Source organism: Eucyclogobius newberryi, unplaced genomic scaffold (genome assembly GCF_026437365.1).
Source record: "Eucyclogobius newberryi isolate DKJ021-1_F unplaced genomic scaffold, fEucNew1.0.hap1 SCAF_10, whole genome shotgun sequence".
NCBI classification, from domain to species: Eukaryota; Metazoa; Chordata; class Actinopteri; order Gobiiformes; family Gobiidae; genus Eucyclogobius; species Eucyclogobius newberryi.
The window spans coordinates 27099343-27121083 of record NW_027315724.1 but is presented as its reverse complement, the minus strand read 5'-3'; the positions used below and the strand labels follow the sequence as shown (position 1 = coordinate 27121083).

General features: G+C 41.0%; 1 protein-coding gene across 10 annotated transcripts in view; it reads left to right on the top strand.

The window, feature by feature from the left end:
- Window positions 1-21741, top strand: part of nectin1b (nectin cell adhesion molecule 1b) — a 165120-nt gene that overhangs the window by 131291 nt on the left and 12088 nt on the right. For 7 of the 10 annotated variants that reach the window (XM_072453008.1, XM_072453009.1, XM_072453002.1 and 4 more), the window contains exons 6-8: window positions 12194-12341; window positions 13600-13670; window positions 20505-20596. In XM_072453008.1, the coding sequence (XP_072309109.1) occupies window positions 12194-12341; window positions 13600-13670; window positions 20505-20596 (311 nt within the window). Of the gene's footprint in view, window positions 1-12193; window positions 12342-13599; window positions 13671-20502; window positions 20597-21741 lie in introns of all 10 variants that reach the window. The other 3 variants (XM_072453010.1, XM_072453013.1, XM_072453005.1) reach the window with 1 other exon arrangement.

Here is a 21741-nt window from a genome sequence, read left to right as displayed (position 1 = left end):
GTGAGGGCACAAACAGTCCAGAAGATGTAATGTATCAGCATCTCTCGGGTTTTGACTCTCTTCTTATTGTAGCATTACGAGAGCCGTCTTTACCGTCTTTAGCCGCCCTCACCTCAGTCACTACCTGCAGGTGGACAGTAGACCGTCCTGCTACATTATCACAACATAAACTGTCCCATAAATAAATAAATTATAGAACAGCAGGTTAGCAACAAACAAGAAACTCTTACAACTGCCGTTCTCCCCGCACTATAAGGTGCACTTAAAAGCCTTTGATTTTGTCAAAAAACAACAGTGCGATTTATATTCCAGTGTGCTCACTTATGTCAGGATGTCCTTCTGATCTTGTACAAAACCTCATATTTCCATCTGTCCTTTGCAATATGTTTCTTTCTACTTTTTATCATCTTCATGCATAAATATGTACATACAGGATACTTCTGCACTGTATATTTTTAAACATGTTTTAATACTTTGACTGAGGTGATCTTTGATGAAATGTTTGTTTTCTAATAACTTTATTTACCGTATGCTCTTTTATGAATATCTGCACATATTCATGTTTTTTCAAAGCTTACATAAGTGAGTTTGACCTCTGTGAGATGAATTAATCATGTTATACAGTATCTATTAATAGCAGTTTTGGTCAGTAACTGAATAAATGTACTGGAAACACATACCGTATTTTCCGGACTATAAGTCGCTTTTTTCATAGTTTGGCCGGGGTGCTTATATTTATACTTATATACTTATATACATATACTTATACTCCGGAGCGACTTATATGTGATATTATCTGTTTTTTCTTCTCTATTATGCATTTTTTGAATGGTGCGACTTATACTCTGGTGCGACTTATACTCCGGAAAATACGGTAGTCAGAATCTTGAGTAATCTTAGGAACTGTATTCCGCCATGGTTACACTGGCATTTGGTAGTATTCAGAAAACAGTTAGTTTTCTATAATCAGAGGAGATGTATTTGATCATTAATTTTTGGTTTCAAACTGCACTGACGTGAAAGAATAAATAAAAAAACGCATGTGCAAGTTTTCCTTCTCTAATTTGCGATAAAGGTTCTCTCATTTTAACGGCGAAAAAAAAACAAAAAGCAGTTTTAATTCCATGTCATATTTTTACCCCATAATACAATTTAAAGTGAAAGTATTCAGAATACAGTACTTAGACACGCTTAAACAGACAAGAAGGAAAATACAGGTGTTCCACAGAAGTACCTGCTCCTGTCAAAAACAAAAAGTATAAATTCCACTTATACACAATATACAAATCACATACTTTCTTTCCATTTTTATCACAAACGAGCACACAGCGAATAGCTTTTTTAAAGTTCTTAAGTTCATAAAATGCTGCTGCGACTCCTTTGTCCCCGTCATAGAAGAAAAACAGCATGCTATTCATAATCAGTGGCACAGAAGACTTGTATAGGGTTGATATTTTTAATTAGACTGCCAGACTGAGTGAGCCAGTGGGCAGAAAAGATAGAGATGGAAAGTTATGTTGCTTTTAAAATAAGCTATTACATCTTGACAGCGGTGACCAGCTTCCTGAAGTTAATAAATGAGCGCCATTCACTTCCTGCAGCGATGTTGTGGTTTATTCACACATTAGGAGGCAGTGGTCCACCCCGTTCCAATCATTCTTTAATTAGAAGTTTTGTTATTTGGCTTGTCACAGGAGTAATACCTCGCGACAGCATCAACGTGGCAGGCTGCAATCTCCTGTTCATTGACGGGGGGCTTCGGTGCTGCCTGTAAACCGTGCTTTATACAGCCACGAGGAGCCATGGGAGGATTGGGCATTTCCAGTGGATACATGCAGAGCTATGGAGAGTGACGCACGATTTAAGCGTGGTACAACATGTTAAGTGTTTTTTTTTATTTTTTTATTGTAGCTGGTCTGCTGATTACTTCCACAGATTGAAATCCACCATGAGTCACTAAATGTTTGCACAGGAATGAGGAGGCTGTAAAGTGGCACAGACTGTCTCAGCAGGAAGCCCCTCACTTAAGCGCTGACAGCCATCACTCTATATTTAGAGATGGAATAATATCAGTCAAATGATTGTGAGGATGTTTTCAGGCTGAATGAAATCGCTCCCTTGTCGCTCCGCTATCGTGTAATCGCACTGGATGAATTACAAACTTGAACGAGATAATGTGTTAAAAAGTTGGTGAATGAAGAAGTCTTTTTCTTGATTTGACTTTGATTTGAGTCGTAAAATGTAATTTGTGCAGTTTTGTTCTTTCCATCACGTTTTTTTTTTTTTTTTTCTAACTCCAAGTTAGAAAAGTTTTTTTTCTTATTTGAAGTAAAACTGGATATTTCATGCTTGTTCCATCGGTAAAATATACTTCAATGCTTTATTTCAAGCATATTAAGTTGTTATCTTATTTCAGAAGACATTTTTCCAGTGCAGTGATGGAAAAAAGTACTACATTTTGTCACTTTGTTTTTGTTACAAAAAAATCAAGTAAAAGTAGCACATCAGAAATCTACTTAAGTAAACGCTTTGAAGTACCTTTTGAAAAACATGCTTTAAGAGTAAAGAGTTTAAGTATTTCTCCCCGGAAACAAAGCTCTGATGGCTGACAGCCCTCTGCTCTGTGCCTTTCCCTGAGCACTGGTCTTTCTCTGCCTCTGGAGGGTTATGTACAAGAAATGTGTCCGAAAAAGAAATCTTTAGTAAAAATATACAAAAATACAATAAACATGTGGGGGGATATAGATGAAAGTGGGCTGCTCCATAACATACATTTCCCGGGCTGAAACACGGGTCCCCACACACGTCATGCCCCTGCCTTTAAACCTACTTTGTTCTTTTCTTTTCAGTTCCAAACTGTAATGGAGAAGGAAGTACAGATCCTTGGTCTCAAATGTAGTGAAGTAAAAGTAAAATGTATCTACTGTAAATTTGTTTTACTTCGTACAGTATTTTTACTTTTGTGCTTTGCTACTTTCCACCACTGAAAATAACTCACTGATTCTTACTATCTTAATTGCACTGTGGTTATTTGGTCATTCACTAGTTGAATACAAACAATGAGCTATATACAAATGACAAAACTGACAAAAATTAGACGGAGTATTTTAGTGGCCAATGAGAAGCCACTGTCACTCAATCAATACAAATCTAATCCAAATATGTTCATAAAATTTCCTTATCTTGCTAGAAATTCTACTGGATTCCTCTATCACCAGCCCCAAATCTAAAATTAAAAAAACATTTTGAACAAGAATCATTGAATTAGTACATTTTTCTTCATCCAGGTAAAAAATAATAAAACAAAAACATAAATATAATGGTCGAATGGATTCCGGAACCTCTACGCAATTATTATTCCAATAACATTATAGTAAACAATAAAGTTTGAAAGGCTTTGTCATCCAGACATTTCCTGAGCTGTTCCAACCCCGTCTCAGCACGTCTACTGTAGTTAACTTCATAATGGACGTAGTTTCCCTTAATGAGCGTATTTTATTAGTTAACAATTACGTTTTAATGAAGTGTTTCCCTCTCACTTAGCAACAACACACTGTACGTAGAACAACATTACCTCAGACGTTTCCTCTTCCTTCAAGTGCAAAATATATGCCACTGCACAGTACCCAGGTGGAATAAGCAGCCACGCCGCACAGATACGAGGTGACAACAGGGGACTATACCAACACGGACAGTGCTGGAAACATTGAACTTTAATGAGATTAGTGACACGGGGAGGGCTGCGGGAAGGAGACAACTCAGCAGGCACTACTACAGTTGGCAGCTTGAAATACAGATTTATGAACTCCATTAAAACGCATTTCTTCCCATTTATTGGGGCCTGCGGCGTTTACCCGATGCGGAAAAAGCCTCCAAATAATCCCTGCCAGATAAATTGGTAACAGCCTGCCTATATACTTGTGCATAAGGCTGCATTACACCTTCTGGATTGCGGGACAAAGAGAATAAGACACTTTGAGTCCACTCTGTTGGTCTAATGGTGACTTGTGTTAAGGAGAGGGAGAGAACTTGCACGTGCAGTTGTTGGAACAGGTGGCCTTCCCAGACTGGCATCGGCGCAGTGGCAGCGTGGAGTTGGCGTGCGCTAGTAGCCAGACTTTCAATCTGTCCACTTGAAAACTCCCCGGTAATGTTGGAAAGTATCATGAGCCCTGTGGGGGGGAGGATGGCAATTGCATGTTCCTGTTGGGAGGGTGGAGGAGAGGAGTCAGTCGCCTTATGCAGACTTGGATTGCGATCAGACTGGGGACTTTTACATGGTGTTGTGGGCACGGGGGCTGGAGCAAGATCTCTTTTTTCCCCCCATTTTATTGGAGGAAACTCATGTAATCATCCAACAGTGTATTGAGGTTTTGTCTCGCAGTTACTGGACACAGCTCCTTCGTCTGTCGGTGCCAGACTGACTGTACTTTAAAGACCGTATTAAATCTGGATGTCCAAATTTACCAGCGGCACCCTGGGTATGGTTACAACCTAATCTGCAGAGTTTCTGGCTCAATATCCTAGCTATTTATCATTATACACATATAATTACATAGTTCAAATATCCCCCTCAGCAATAGCCAGTAATATTATGAACAAGTTCTAAAGAGAAAAGAAAAATGCTACATCTTTTAAATGATAGCCGCTACTGGTGTTTGCCTAATTTTAACTGCTTCACACGTCCCGCTGTTAAGATAAGATGAGATAACATAAGATAATCCTTTATTGTCCACACATGGGGAAATTTCATAACGTTACAAATACAGTGTCAAATAATGCACTGTAATCATTTGAAATATTAATGCTTTAAATAAAAACTATACAAAGCTGTAAACATTATAAAGGTATTACATTATAAACATGATACATTTCTGGATCAAGGGAACAGTTTTGCACATGACAGCTCAATAGCCTAAAAATATAAAAGATACAATGGCAGCCACATAACACATGTTTTAATTTCTACTTTTATGCCATTCTAGTTTCCCATTAAGCTCTTTTCCAAATCCAGACATATCTTCTTGAGCTATTATTCAGGTCCAATATTTTTGTACAAAGCAACAAAGCAAAATGAGTCGGCAGATGCTTACATATTTCATCGTACCCACACCTGGCCTCATGAAAACTGGAAGCTTTACCATTATCAGTGATATCTTTATACTTCTCCACCGGTGCCAGGACTCGCCGCACTTTCCAATCCCATTAATTTCCAAACGTCTTCCTTGTGCCAGCGTTGGCCCAATCACACCGTGTCGCAGCAGGTATATTATGGCGCGCAACCTGCCAAAGATAAACTGTCGCTGCCCTATAGTGGCAATCTGCTGTTTGCAAGTGTGGCAGAGACTGTTCCAGATGGAGGCGGCTGTACCCTCCGACCCTTTACCTGAACTATTACGCTGCTGGAATGTGTGACTAAAGTCTTCTAGAGCCCCCTGGTAACACGAGAGGCCACATGTTTTATCCATCATCTCCAGCTGGCCCTACAAAAGACGCTTCCCTGCACATTGAACCCAAAATACTGTGTCACCAACCATCCAGTACATATTTATTCAAAATGCCCGACAGCAAGAGGTAGGACGTAATCGATTTGCAATGTGGTCCTGCTGATCAGTTACGATTCTTGCTGGTGAAATACAGTCGTTGCCAGATCTTCTCAATGGAGGAGCTGCCCCCTGTTGGGAGCAGCGGAGAAATCGACAGAGTTTGGCCCCAGGATTGAATAAGAAATAGACACAAGCCAGGAGATTATTCAGCGTGTCCCCGGAATCCCACGGGAGCTCTGAATGTCTGCATGTCTGGACTGTGCACCCGCTAACAACCTGTCAGCAAGACGCACAGCCGCCGATGACTTCATGAGAACGCATCCATGCACGCTGTCTCCACAAACAGTTACAGTACAGGTCATGTAATACAGGGAAAAGTCAGTGTAAAAGATATAAGCCATAAAGAAATCATCAAGACATTTCCCATAAAATAGATAGAAACACCTTCCATTTGAGATTTTATTTGTTTATCTGATTTTTGAAGCTAAACGGGGTTTATTAGGGCTGATTAATACTCATGAGAGACCACAGAGAATACCAGGTGCTTAAGTGGCGCAGCAGGGGTTCTTTTTTAATATCCATTTTTATAAGTTTAGGATGTCTTACCTGTATTTTAATATTGTACCTTGACGGTTTAGGCCTTTCTCACCAGACTCTAATTCAGGATGAGGAGGCATTCAAACTCCCATATCTGCTTCACTTTCATCAGTCTGAACCAGGGCAGCTTGGCTACGGTAGCTATCACTAAGGAGTGACTGAATAATGCAAAATGGTTTGGGTGTCTTAAAGGGCATCATGAATTATTGATATGTATGTAAGTATGGTTTCAGGTAGCCTTTTACAAACAAATGAAGTATATTTTCATGATCATCAGATATCAAAGTTCTCAGAATGAATAAATACACACTCACAGGTTGAAGGATGTCATGGCTTCATAGGGAGCGCCAAGGTCAGGTCTGTCAGTGCCGATGTACCACACTACCTGACTGACAGCACACACGCTGCTGCAGGAGCCACTGATTTACTCTATTGAAAATCAATAGCAATCTTTCAAGACCAGCGACAAGACATATTTGAACAACAGCCTCCACTCAATAGAGCAGGGTCAGTTTTATGCCAGGTTTCACACAAGTAAATAATCCAAATGCTATAATATATTATATAGAGAGACTAAAGGTTAGACTAAACATAAATCTGACAAAGAACAATGCAAGTTCGAGATGAACAGTATAATGACTATAAAGCCAGAAAGGTGAAAAGGCCCCTTTCATAATATCAAGTGCAGTCAAATGCATGAAAATCAAAGGAATCAAAATTCACAATGTGGACAGCTATTTATTCACTAAATAATATTTAGTGGCAAACGTTGATGCAAAATAAATGTGACCATTTTTTATATTTTCCTTCACCTCCTTCAAACATTATTTCCAACTGAAAATGTTTCATATTCAAGTGTGCACTGGAAAATAATATGCATGTTTAGTTTACAATTTAGTACCAATTTTCATAATCCAAAGACCGTTTTGCTCTTTGTGGTATATAGAATGTGTAAGCAGTGTTCCCATCTGTGCTCCTGATCTGTCTGTTTAATCCGTGGCTTGTAGCTGTGCATCTCAAACTTCATATGGAGGGTCCTAGTTTGAATTGATAAAAACTAAAGAAAGACTATAACCTGTTTAATTGTAAAACAACAGCACAAATAGCATCTGTCAATACAAACTGCCTGGTCAGGTTGGGGCCCTTCGGAGCACTTGAAGCCCTGTGTGTAATAATGTGTGTAATAAGAGCGATGGCACTGCTGCAGACAGACCTGTATCAACATTTGCCGTCCCTGATTTGGTTCCTGATGACATTGAACAATATGTAGAGATCAACTTGAAAACAAATGCTCACCTATTGATCAAGACAAGGCAAGACTGCATCCAATTTGCTGCTTAGCTGGTTCACGAGGTGAACCACTTGCTTTGGGTAGTAATTATCTTTGGACAAATGCTATAATCATAATTTGACCAAATGAGGGTTATTTTAAATAGGTTTTATGCTTCATGTGGCACACTCTAATTAATTTGTTTAGCTTCGGACTGGCACTGAACTGAGATATATTTGTATGGTTGTGAGATATGATAAAAGAATGCATTTTTATAACCAAATGTAATATTGTGATAACGATATTATTATAATATTTCAGCATACAGTGTATTGTAAATGTAGTAATTAAAACAAAAATGTGAACTGAAACGTTCTTCGACAGGAGTTACAATAATTATTTCACGGTTTCTTTTGATCCTTTTTCCCCGGCTAAAGACATGTTCCTCCCTTGGTGCACTTCAGCAGTCAGTCCCCTTGATTAACTGCATTTAAAGACCCTTTCAAGTGCAGGGGTCAGTTCAACCATTTAAGAAATCAAAATTGCTTTTTGGAGAGCCCTCGGTCCACTGGGGCACTAGCTATTCACTTCATGTTTTTTCCGCCCCCTTTCCACTTGGTCTCGCATGTGTTTGTGTTTTGAGAGGAATGTAGAGAGCCTAGCAGCAGGTTCAGTCCTATTGTATTGTCTTGTACCACCACTAACACACTCACACACACACACGCGCACACACACACACACACACACTCACACACACACACACACACGCGCACACACACACACACACACACACACACACGCACGCACACACACACACACACACACACGCACACGCACGCACACACACACACAAGCACACACACACATACACACACACACACACACACAAGCACACAGCCCTATAGCAGATTAAATGGAAGCGAATTTTGTAGTTCTACCGCTGTGCCTCCGATCAATGTCTTTGAGAAAGCTTTGAGAAGTGTAATTGAATCATCTGGCCACAGTTATCAGCCACTGTTAGACTATCGTACTGCGGCTAATTGAATTTGAAGGTGTGTCGTTTTAGCTGCACATAAGGCTCAGGCAAAGGGTCACTCTTTTCTCTTGTTATAAAATAATCCCCAGCTCCGCTCAATTGTACCCAAAGAACTCTTTGTGCTAACTAAGATCTTTTAATCATTTTGTCCAACAACACAGCCCAACTATAGTCAACACATTAATCAAGTTACTGATAATGCATTTTCTGGCTCTGAATCAAGATTAGTTTTCTATTACAACAAAGTAATAGGGGCGATGTGTTCCTGTCTCTCAGCAGACAGGCTGGGGTCCCTGGGACACAATCACTTTGGTTGAGTTGCAACTTTTTGGTTGTTAAAACCCTTCCACAATGAAAATACTTATTTGGTAACTTCAGACATATGATTGTTCTTTGTGTCACAGCTAAATGGTTTGGGTTGGTTTGAAGTGGTGTTGCCAAATTGGGTCTTTGACTTCATTTTAATGTGAGTTACATAAAAACTGGGGGTTTTGACTAGATTTTTTCTAAATGAGTACATTTGTTTCTCCCATAGTCTATGTTTTGAAAGTAACTTGGGACAAAATAATAATAAAATATGTTATTTCTCATCAACCTGGAAGTAAGAGCCAAAAGTAGTGCTCTGATTGGCTATGCTTGAGTGGTCCGCCCTAGTTTCACTTCAGAAGCTGTGCACACTCCTGAAATGTAATGCATGTGTTTATTAATGATGTGCCAAATGGTTTGTGAGGGCTAGGGAATATTTAGCTTTAAACACAGACTTTCTCCTTTGGTGGTGTGATAATAAGGTAGCTTTAAAGGGGACCTAGTATTTGAAATAGACTTTTATAAGCTTTTAACCACGTTATATCTATGTTCTCTTTGCATTAACTTGCCCAGGTTTGTATCTCGCTGGATTTGTGCATATGTGTGTAAATCTGTCATCATTGTGTCGATGGGAGCTCAGTGAGTCGAGTGCACGCCCTGGCATAAAACACAGTGATCAAATCCTCCTCGCCTTGCTCTAGTCTCTGTGTACACTGATGTGTGAATGAGCGGTTCCTTCATGTAAGGCATTTTGATTTACCCGTTATCCCCTCCTTCCACATTTTCAGTCATTTGGGTCCTGTTACATATTGTAGTCTTCACTAAATAAAATGTAAAATAATGATTTACGTGTGTTATAACTTACATCTAAATCCCCTACTAAAGGCACAATATGTCTTCCTTAAGTAAAATGGATACTTACCTGGAAGTGAATGTTTTAATATTTGATGATCAACTAAAGTGTAGGAGTAGCACAAACAGCTGCTGCAGAGCGTGCCGTGCCGTATGCCTTCTATATGTGCGGAGGTGACAGCCTGAGCCCCTGAGCCCCCGTGCGCAGTGCCAGAGGCTGCACGACAGGGAAATTGCTTTGTGATCTGCTCATGTCTGTGGGTTGTGTTGTACAGCTGACTATTGTGTCTGGCATTTGCATCAGGCCCATGAAATCCAACCCTCTGGCTTTGTGCACAACTGATGAGACAACAGTGAGACCTGGAGATTATCGGTTGCCGCGCTACAGCAAGATCGCCTTTCTTATGCTGGTTTTCGAAGCTGCGGCAAATCTTTTTTTTTTTTTTCAATATTGGACAAGTATAACACTACTTGTATGGACTGCAGATCCGCGACTTCAAAGTGCACATAAGAATGCACCGATCGGGCATAGCGTTATGGTCACTGACAGGTAAAATCCTATAGATTCATGGCACGTGTTTTGGTGGAGCACTGTACATCAGGCGGCGAGTTTCTAGACTTCAAAGTGGATGTGTTTGAAGCCAGAAAAGATGCAAAAGGATTTGAGTGAGTTGGACAACTGTGGTGGCTAGAGGACTGGGACAAACTATCTTCAAAAGAGCAGATTGTGGAGGGGTGTTCCATGGTTGAAATGGGTCACTAGAAATGAACCTAATCTCATATCTGAAGAAGTTAGTGCTGTTTTTAATGTTAATAGTGAGAATTTAAAAAAATAGGAACAAATAATAAGAAAAACAGGCTACATTTCATCCCGTAACACAGCAGTCAGTTGTGTTGTTAAACTGCAGCTCAATTAATCACAAAGCTCAGTTTAGTTTGAATCAATTGCTGAACTGGCCACAAACAAATGAGAACAAGCTTAATGTTGTCACAGTGTTGTTAGTCGGACAGTCACAGATGTATCAGTTTAAAAGACATTCCTTTTCATTGTCTTTTGTTAGCTCTGGCGGCTAAGTTGCTATGGTAGAATTGCTGCGCCGTTTGAAAGCAATACGGTACAAAAAAATGCATTGTGGATAATGGACATGCCTGAAGTCCACATCACGCCACACTTGCTGGAAGTACAGAGCCTGTGGTGGAGTGCAGATCAAAACATTCAACACTTCAGCGGCTCGTCATGAACGTGCATTTGAAGTGCACAACTGTGGATATTGGGACAGGGTCAATGATCCAGATTTAAAACAATCTCATAAATGATACGAGATGATGAAATGTGTGACTTGGAAGCAGACTCTGGTGTTACGTGCCTTTTCTTGCCTGTTTGATAGTGGATTGGTCTTCTGTGTATCCATCATTAAGTGTGGTGAAAGAGGGGAGCACACGGGGTCTCCGAGAAGCATCCCAGAGGTGCGCGACCTTGTCCCAACATAATGCTACAACCAACACAAGGCCAGTGAATAGACTTCTCCTTTTAAAGCAGAGTCGTAGAGAGTTGTTTTGTCCCATCACAACAGCAGACAGACATTGATTGGTCCCTTGCCTGTCTTAAAAAGGACATCTTAAACTTGAGAGGAAAAAAGTAAACCCAAGCAGGAACAGGTCACAGCGGGGCTTGGAAAAGTAGTCCCATATTAAAAGAAATGTGTTTTACTTGGCTATTTGAGACCCCCTTTTCAATTTCGTGGTTTTGATGATTGTGGTATTGCGAGATGGATAAGACTCTCCAGCAAAGTCATCACTGTCAACATAATTGTAAAAACAAAAAATAGTATGTGCTGCTGCCCTTTTAAACACGATGAAGTGAAGAAAAAAAAGAAAATGTTGAAATTGTATAAAACTAAAACAATGGAATATACTTCTTTGACTGATTTGTTTTTTTAAATGCTGCGTTCGAAAAGAGCACAATATTTTGTCACCTTGATCAGTTTGAAATGTAGCTATATATTCCAGTCTTAGCGGGGATTGTTTATGAGGAAGCACTTTTTACATTGCTCGTTTCCTCATCTCAAGGAGTTCTTTATACAATAGCAATGTTGTGCTCTTTAGGGTGCAAGTGGAATGACTGTCAGCTCTTTTCAGTTGCCTTTTGAATGATCGATGGACAGTATAATAGATCATAACAAGGTGGCATTCAGATGAAAGCAAGGTAATGAATATGTTGGTGAAAATATATGTCCTTTGTGAAACAGTTTTGCAGAATATAGGATACAGTGCTTTGTGCATTTGATTTCGGTACAAAACGACATTTGAGGGGGAATAGTGAACTCTGGGAACAGACATCTAGCTCTCACTTGACAATAGTAATGTTGAATTTAGGATCCATGAATGAAAATGCATTGTCAATATTCATGATCATCTCCATTTGCAGAAACATTATGTCTTGTGGTGCTGATTTTTTATATTTTTTTCGGGGTTTGTTTACGCATTAAATGTCTTTTTTGTATATATATCTTGTTTGCTCTCCTTCACACAAGCAGAAGTGAATGTCCTTGTTTGTAACACTTTGTCCTGTGTGTCTTCCCACAGAGAAGCCCATGGCGCAGGGTCCCCCGGGCGGAGTCATCGGGGTCCTCGGAGGAGTTGTGGCCATTGGTCTCATCATTGGAGTGGGGGTGACTGTTTTCATGGTCCATCGACGGCAGCAGAAGACTCGAACTGAGACAGATAATGACCTGTGAGTACCCGCCTCAGAATCCCTACACTGCAGCGAGCTGGGTAGCTGTAAGATTATCTGTGCTCTCTTGTCACCCACCAGACAGAACAGTGCAAGGACAAAACAGTCTGCAGTCACAGAGGGTCCTGAACTCATCAGGATGGGCTCGTTTTCACCCATTCTATCCCAGAAACCCTGTTTGAGGCTTCACTTGAAATGTTGAAATTAGTTACTAAAAGGTGGCACTGAAGCACACAAATAGTGATGATAAAAAGTGCATTAACATTTTCATATTTATTCAGTTGAAATAGTTGAGTTAACTGGTATTTATTTTTGCTTTAAATGTGCACATGCTTTTTGGGGGAATAAGAAAATGATTGGAAATAGTTTCCTTCAAAATAGCTAAGATAAATCAGGCAACAAACCATAGATTCCAGGATCTGTCCCCACTCTTTCAGAAATCTGGGCAATTTAGCTGTGGCAATTTAGCTGTGCCTGCGATCCAGGGCCATGACAGTCTGAACTCTGCCAACTGCCTGTGTGCAGAGAACAGACATTACACAGACACTGCTGAGATGACAAGCTACACATCATTTTATGTTCCTCATTTTATTTGAATCTGATAAAAGTCTGTACCATCTGTATATGGAATTAGAGACACTTTTGCAGCTGAGGAAAGACAGTGTTCAAGTTGAATACTGATAATTGCCTTTGTGGGAGGCACTTGGCTTTGACAGAGGACTTGCTGGTTGCCAGGGTTTCATGAGGCGTTTGGCTTGAGTGATACTGGAGCTCATCCTTGTGGGAATGGTGCTACATTCTGTCAGTCCTCTCTGGAGAACCCGCAAACATCTGAGGTGTCTGAACAAGCACGACGTTTAACACGCTGCCATAATCCGATTACAATGCTTCATCAACATTTTCAAGATTGATTTGAAATTTAAAGATCTGATAGAACAAAAAAGACTTGGTTTAATCTGGAAGACACTGCGCAGTGGACGCGCTGAACACACATACTTCATGTGGATGAAAATATGTTGCTTAGAAACAATGACATTTCTCTAAGGTGGGGGGAGCTGCGCTTCAAACCACTAGTCATTATGTTCCACCTTCAGATGTAATCTTGATGCTCAGATGGGAGCCCTCAGCAATGCTTCCAGCTCTCAGGAATGCTTTTCAAGACAAATGAGTTGCACACAGTCTTACCTCCCATCTCTCTCTGTCTGTTCCCCCTGCGCTCTAATCTGTCTCTCTCACTCTGCTGCCGTCTCTCCCTCAGCACTGCTGTGGCCGCTGTGGCTGATAGTTGTGTGACACAGGCTCCAGAGAAGCCCGAGTCCCCCACCAGGAAAGTAGAGAGCCCTGACCCTCGTGTGTCCCCCGCTGACCCCTGTGCTCCTGGATCTATTCTGTTGCCTGCATGTAACGGCAGTGTGCAAGTCACTTACGTCAGCACGCCGCTGTGAGCGCACAAAGCCCTCCGGACGGAATTCAGACTGAACTTTCAAAAGGACAATCAAATAACAAAATAACAAAAGCTACACTAATTTTATCATGCAGTACTTTGCAAAATACTCACACATTTGACTCACAATGATATAGTGCCCAGAACTAGACCAAACTAAAGATCTTCCAGTTCATAATAATAACATTTGTTGTCATTTCATCATTAGTACAGTACTGCTGCCTACACTTTCTGTTACATTATGATATAAATATAAAATATATAGATTTACTATTACTCACGTCTTTATGACAAAAACTGTATTTCAGATCCAAATGTGTATTTTGTTACTGGATCAACATATCAATTTTTAAATCAGTGGGAATATCTGAGCTCATAAAGGCTTTGCTTTCCCTGCAGCTCTGATGATAATGTCTTCTTGAAGGAACCACATTGTACAGCCTCTGTCCTGTGGCTTGTTCTTGCTCCCTCCCTCTGTGTGCACGATTATTGTCACATAATGCATGAAAAACGCTGTCGTGTTAATGTGCTTTTGGCATGTAAAATTATTCAAATGATTTTCTGTCCATTTATCAATCTAGTGTCTTATTAAGATGTTTTTTGTTTATTGCAAAGCGTGATTTTGTGAGTGCTTTTAACATGAATGCCCGTGATGTTGTTGAAAAAGATATTCTGTGGGTGAAAGCAGAAGGGAGACAGTTTAATTCTGCATGTTGATGAGCCGTTAATCAGGCTTGGGCATTTGATAACATGGCTGAGTGCACCGCCAGTCACGCCCGTGTTTGCCCTCACACTGCAACACATGATGTTACTCAAAATTGGTCAATCCTCATAAATCACATGCTCTTTAGTGGCAGCACTGGCGCAAGCACTACTCATTATCAAAATAGATGGCTGGTGTCAAAAGTAGTGTTTTCAGAATAATGTGTTCATCACTCCATCTTGTGTCCAACTGTGATGTACGACCTCCAAAACGGCATAAACCTGCCAATCTCTGCGCTGGTTTCTCGGCAAAATAAATTCCCAGTGTCAAGTTCATGACGTGCAGCTGCTGTTGACATTGTTGGAAAAATGGTGCGGTGTATTCATTTTGATGTCAAACTTCTTGGATTGATTTGCCACTGTACAAAACAAAGTCACTGCATGTAGAACGTAAGGGACTGAAATTGCAGTTGTCAGAAGAGGCTTTTCAGTGCATGTCAGTTCTACACAAATAGAGTTTAGAGTAGAGACCATGTGGTGACTGTACACAAATAAGATGGATCACAATGTACAATACTTGACCGCTTGGAAACAAAGAGCTTTTCCTGAAATGTCCCACAGTATGGCATTAAACTGCTCCAGCTTGCATCTATTACATTTTGGGTGTTTTTCTTTCTAACAAATACCTTGAAAAACATGTATTCTTATGGGAGCAGGCTCGCCTCTCCACAGAACAGATCTGTAACTTGGCCTGGTAGTGAAACCTGTTTGTCTCAATGGAAACAAATATTCCACTTTTTTTTCTATCTCTAAATAAATAAAGAACAGAATTGAAACACAGAGAGAGAACAAGCAAACATGTAACGTAATGTCTTACTGTGCAACATACCGGGAAAACATCCATCTATCCAAATTATATTAATAATTATTATACAAATTAAAATAATGTGTGGAAAGATGTTGTCATTCTGTCTGGAAATGTTGTTTACTGTCATTTTTATTTTTAAGCTGTAACCAAAATTGCTGTGTCTTCTCTATTCATGGACTTTTACTGCGGTGTCAGTACAAATTTGTGTCACTTGTTCAAAGTTAATTTAACATGTTAATGATGCTGATTAGTTTCTCTGTACTTGAATGTTATCATGTGGTACAGTCTATCACGGTGTAATACTGTATAATCATTGTCTTAATAAGCAGATGTATCTTCATATATCAACACAAATGTACAAACCAAACCCCTACTTTCCCATACAAGTCATTTTTGATAAAAGAAAGGAATACTTTAAGTTTTGTTTCATTAATTTCTCATTAAACGGCAGAGATTTTGCAAAAATCATTGCTAACTGTAACATATGCTGTAATTGTCACTTTAAGATTAAAGCCACTTATCTCAAATGGTAATTACAGCTATAATTTGCATTTAAATTGCCAAGTAAGATTGAGATCGACGGAAAAAAAAAAATCAATGGACGCGCTAAAGATCATCTTGAATGGCACTTGTCATTTGCCTTAGAATGACGTATTTGGAAACACCCCCCATCACAAAGACAATCCTTTATTTCATATTTGAACGATACTTTTTGTACTCATTTTTGCCGCAAATCTCTGGACACAGATTACACTTCTCACTTTGAGGATTAGTTCTGTTTTTCTCGCACTATCCCCTGTTAAATCTTCCCTTAAGCCGCCTTGAACCTTTTGTATCCAGTCGAGCGAGCAGGACTGAGGGAGAAGGCGTCGGGTTGTTTAGGTGGAAGTGTAGAAAGAGAGGGGGGGGGGAAACCGACATGTGGATGCGCAGCAGCTGATTCGAGTGTGCTGTGTGCTGGGCTCTGTGCTGGGCTCTGTGCTGTGCTCTGTGCTGGGCTCTGTGCTGTGCTCTGTGCTGTGCTCTGTGCTGTGCTCTGTGCTGTGCTCTGTGCTGGGCTCTGTGCTGGGCTCTGTGCTGTGCTCTGTGCTGGGCTCTGTGCTGGGCTCTGTGCTGGGCTCTGTGCTGGGCTCTGTGCTGTGCTCTGTGCTGGGCTCTGTGCTGTGCTCTGTGCTGTGCTCTGTGCTGTGCTCTGTGCTGGGCTCTGTGCTGTGCTCTGTGCTGTGCTCTGTGCTGTGCTCTGTGCTGGGCTCTGTGCTGGGCTCTGTGCTGTGCTCTGTGCTGTGCTCTGTGCTGGGCTCTGTGCTGTGCTCTGTGCTGTGCTCTGTGCTGGGCTCTGTGCTGGGCTCTGTGCTGGGCTCTGTGCTGTGCTCTGTGCTGTGCTCTGTGCTGGGCTCTGTGCTGGGCTCTGTGCTGGGCTCTATGCTGTGCTCTGTGCTGGGCTCTGTGCTGGGCTCTGTGCTGGGCTCTGTGCTGTGCTCTGTGCTGGGCTCTGTGCTGGGCTCTGTGCTGGGCTCTGTGCTGGGCTCTGTGCTGGGCTGTGTGCTGGGCTTTGTGCTGGGCTCTGTGCTGGGCTCTGTGCTGGGCTGTGTGCTGGGCTCTGTGCTGGGCTCTGTGCTGGGCTCTGTGCTGGGCTCTGTGCTGGGCTCTGTGCTGGGCTGTGTGCTGGGCTGTGTGCTGGGCTCTGTGCTGGGCTCTGTGCTGGGCTCTGTGCTGGGCTGTGTGCTGGGCTCTGTGCTGTGCTCTGTGCTGGGCTCTGTGCTGGGCTCTGTGCTGGGCTCTGTGCTGGGCTCTGTGCTGTGCTCTGTGCTGGGCTCTGTGCTGGGCTGTGTGCTGGGCTCTGTGCTCCCCGGCGGCTCGTGCGGCCTGTCAGCTCCCATTAGAGTGCGGGTGTCACTGCGGCCCACGCCCACACACTGCTCTGCACACAGCCCTGCACAAGCACACTGTGGAGACACACATGAGGTGGTCAGGCACGGCAGGACCACAGCAAGGACAGAGAGAGAAAGACAGTAAATGGACGCATGGAAAAAAAAAAAAGCAAAAAATACATCAGTGTGCTAATTATACGCTCTTCAAATTAATATAGGCGAGGCAATCCTTTTGACCATCTATTTAAGTGCATAAGATGAATATGAAGAAGCATAGGAAACCCAATGGTATTTCTAATTAAGGCACAGAGCAGAATAAACCAGTACTACAAGGAGACTGGGTGTGTTCAAGTGTAGCTGCACCTCGTCTGGATGATCCACGAGAGTTGAAGAGTCCAATGATGGTGTAGGAAGGCAGACTCGTGCTGAACAATAGGTTAAACTGGAAATCCAACGTTGATCAATGCCGATCACGTCTGTGCAGCTATAAATAGATCCCCTTAACTTATCTATGCTCATCCCGAACTCGCCTGTTACATTAGCCACGCTTGAACCCGGTAGTTCCCCAGCTACATGACCATTAACTTCCAGGTCATGGAGCAGAAAAAACATTTACAATAACACTGAGAATAACATTATCATCAGCAATTTGAACAAATGGTTGCTGTTGACAGTGAACCATCAATAAGAATAAAAATGATATTTGCTATAAGGTAAAATATAGTGTTAAACTATTACTAGAAAACGAATAGGAAGATCTTTGTTATGGCCATTTTTAAAAAGTAAGTAATAATAATATGTTATTGATATAATACATACTACAGTGAATATGAATATGATCTTGAATATTAATTTTTGTTCCTCCACTGAATTTCATCCCTCAAGTCTCCAGCTCTTGAGCCACAATTGGTCCTGACTACTAGGCAGGAGGATTCGTTATATTGCACAGTGATGATTTATGGGAAGCCCACCCAGACATGAGGAGAACATGCAAAGCCTACAATGAAAGGCTCAGCAATAACTGCAATTACATCCCTTTTGCTGTGAATGAACCCAGCCGCTAAATTAAAAACAGATTAAGGCCTTACCAAACACAATACAGCTCCAACTAAGAGGATAAAATGTATGCACAGTGGATAAATATTGTGGGTAAATATTTAGATTTTATATAATTTGCCAAAAGTAAATGATAAAGTTAAGTATAAAGCTTATGTCTGCAGTTCCTTCTTGCCATATGGTATCAGAGGAACAAACTTGAATAGTCGTCAACTCTGCACAAAGCCTTTGTATTTGTGTTGCAGGCATCTGGTAATTATCTTTAGTCATAAGGTTGTAAATCTACATCTGGCATGCTTAACAGCACAGTTGTCACAGTTGTTATTGTTATCATAAAAGTATACTACTGTTTGACATTTGTTTCTCATCTCTGTAGTAAAGTTAGATAAATGATTATGAGGATGTATACTGTATGTGGTGACGGAGATAATGAGATCCCTCTTATGTTTGGCAGATTTAATAAACTCTTTGTACATGTGCGAAAGCCAGATGATTATCAGAACATGTTCTTTGCATATTGTGCAGTAGCTCCTCCTTTGGGATCAGATAAGACTCAAACATGCACAGACTCCAGTTGTGAATACATGTACAGTACACACACATGCACACACAACTCGAAACGACTTATTATCTCCTTTTACAATGAATTTATTACATCTGCAGTTACAACATTTAGATTAAAACTATGGGTGTGTTCACACTTTATTTGGTTCTAAATTTAGCCCATTTTAGTCCTGATGTGGACTTGTTTTGGTCATGTCCTAGTCCTTGTTTTGTCCTGGTTGAGTCCAGGTTTAGTTTCAGGTTTGATGTGGTAAATGTGCAAGTGTGAAAAAAGTGTGTCAAAAACATATTTATAATTTCCAGATATAATTGACACACACAAGACAAGAATACAGCTATAAAGCCTAGAGCTGCTAAAGTTAATAATACAGCAAGAATGTATCTTTGGATAAAATGTCCTGCAATAGGCTAAAAGCACATTTCCCGACATGCTGTTACATGCCGTGTAAAACGAATGACGGCACTTTTCATGTCGCAGCTCTTCTCTGTGTAGGAGTCGACCCCTGCACATTGCACTGCACAGGCTCTTTCCCCAGCTGTGCCACAACAACCCTGTGTGGAGACAAGGGGATGTGGAGTGGAAATAATGAGCGTGAAAGAAGAGTTAAGAGATGCACTCATGCGCACATTTTCTGCATATTAAATTGCGAGCTTGGCCTTGCAGAAAGGTCACGTTATTCAATAAGGATATGAACGAGGGCTGTGCGGGCTGCAGATAATATGTGTCCGTATACAGACAGTTCTGATGCTACCACTGATTGTGTTTGATTACTCCTGATGCCCTGTCAGAAGCGAGCTGTGATATCTGACTGCCAGGATGTGTCTACTAACTGCTGGGCTTCGGAACATCAACTAGTGTCTCAACTATAATTACCTTTCAAACTCAAATCAATATTAATCACATCTAATTAGGATTCTCTATTCAATATTCAACCAAAGCTGAGGAATCGATGATTTATGATTTGTTGAATCTTAGGAGTAAAATTGTCCTTATTTTATTCTTAAGTGGAATAGGTATTAAATTCGATATCATAAGATATAATGAGTGCAAGAAGAGTTTAAAAAAGCAACCAACTTAAATGCATTGTATTGACAAAATATTACATCTAATGTATTGCAAAATGGTTAAGCTACTAAAACCTAAAACATAAACCTAAAACACAAGTAAACTTCTTTTTAAGTATTGAAGTAACTGTGCCTCCGCCTGTGTGCCACTGAGAGCATGAACACCTGCACCAGTGTTCAGGGAAGGCCTTGACACACAATGATGATTTAGATCTGGTAAAAGGGACTGGTTCAAAAGCGTCTCTTCTCGGCTTGTGACCTCTGGTCAGTGGACAATGTTTTGAAGAGGATCTCACCCATCCCCTTCTCCCTGCCCCCTCCATCCCTTCTCCCCCACCTCAGTGTCCAATCACACCCAACTCTCATTAAGCACAGTGTCTCTCCACAAGAGCCTTTCAAAAGGCAGGGGGCAATGGCTGCTGCTGCAACAGAGCCACCAACTCCTCCAGATCTATCAAAACCAGAGGAAAAAGAGTGACCAGGCAAGTGCAGGCAGGACTTCTCATTATAGAGGGTTGTGGACAGTGAGGCTGGACGAGCACAGAGCCGTACTGTGCTGAGTGTCATGTTATCTTCTCACTATCTTCACAGGACCGACCTCCCCCCTGCACACAAGCCTGCCCCGCCCCCGCCCAAGAAGAAGAACTGCGACATGAAGGGCCACTTGACTTCTGACGACATACAGGTATGGAGCCTATACACCATCCACTTTGTGTCCAACTTATTCTTGAAAGGCTGTAAAAGGTTTCTGTTACTGTCCCACATGAAATTTGGATGATTATTTGATTAAGTACAAGGTTGTAACACATGGATGACTGAAGGATTACTTGAATTCATTGACTGGGTATGGCTGCAACAATTATATCAGATCGATGGGTCAAAAGTGTGTCAGATGCCACGGTAAGAAATACATTCATTCTGGAAAACAGTGGTTACTATGCTACCCAGAAGGTGTTTTTATTTTATAGAAGGTGTGTGTACCAGACATTCAGATATTCACTCTGACATTTACTTTTGTTTAATGGCAACGTGTGCTGTGCCTTTACCACTCGACCATCGGGCAGCACGTTATTTGTCTTTAACTTCCTGACCCTGACCTCGCCTCTGCTTGTTGATGATTATATGTCTGGACATTTGGTTGACATTTGGTTGGAGTTTTAACATATTATCCCTGACCAGCAAGGCATTAGTAATTCACACACTTGAGGGATAGTATAATACCAGTTTTGTATGGCTACACAAAAAAATACTTAACCAATGTGTAATATGTCGATTAACTGTATAATTTGTGTCACTAAAATACATCACCAACAGGAGCGTTTCAACACCACCCATTGACGGAATATTTGATAACTTATTAAACTTGTGTTAGTTTGTGTATTTTTGAATGCCCATAATTTGAGTCACATTGGTCCTTTTTCAAGATGCAGTTGAAATGTTGCTCTGGAGAAGGATTTTTCAAGGAAAGTACCTGAGGTGTGAGTCAGAGGTGATTAGGAGATGGAGCAGTATGTTGGGAAGGCTTTGGTGAACTTAATAGGTTTGCTTTGTAGAGTTGCTTTAAAAAGTGCATTGTCGTCATTGCTGCTTCTGGCAATTTGAAAGTGTGGATTACATAAGGATAAAAATCAGTTCAGTGGCATTAACAATAACAATCACTATGTGATCCATATGTGATAAATGTGCAGATGTCCCAACAATGCACATTAAAAATGATGCTTAGTTTGAAAAGTGCAAAAATTGGTTGTTGGATAATTGTATAAAACCCAAACCACATTTTTCCTGGACATATACCTAAATAAATCTAGTTTAAGTTACTTTTCTGCTTGT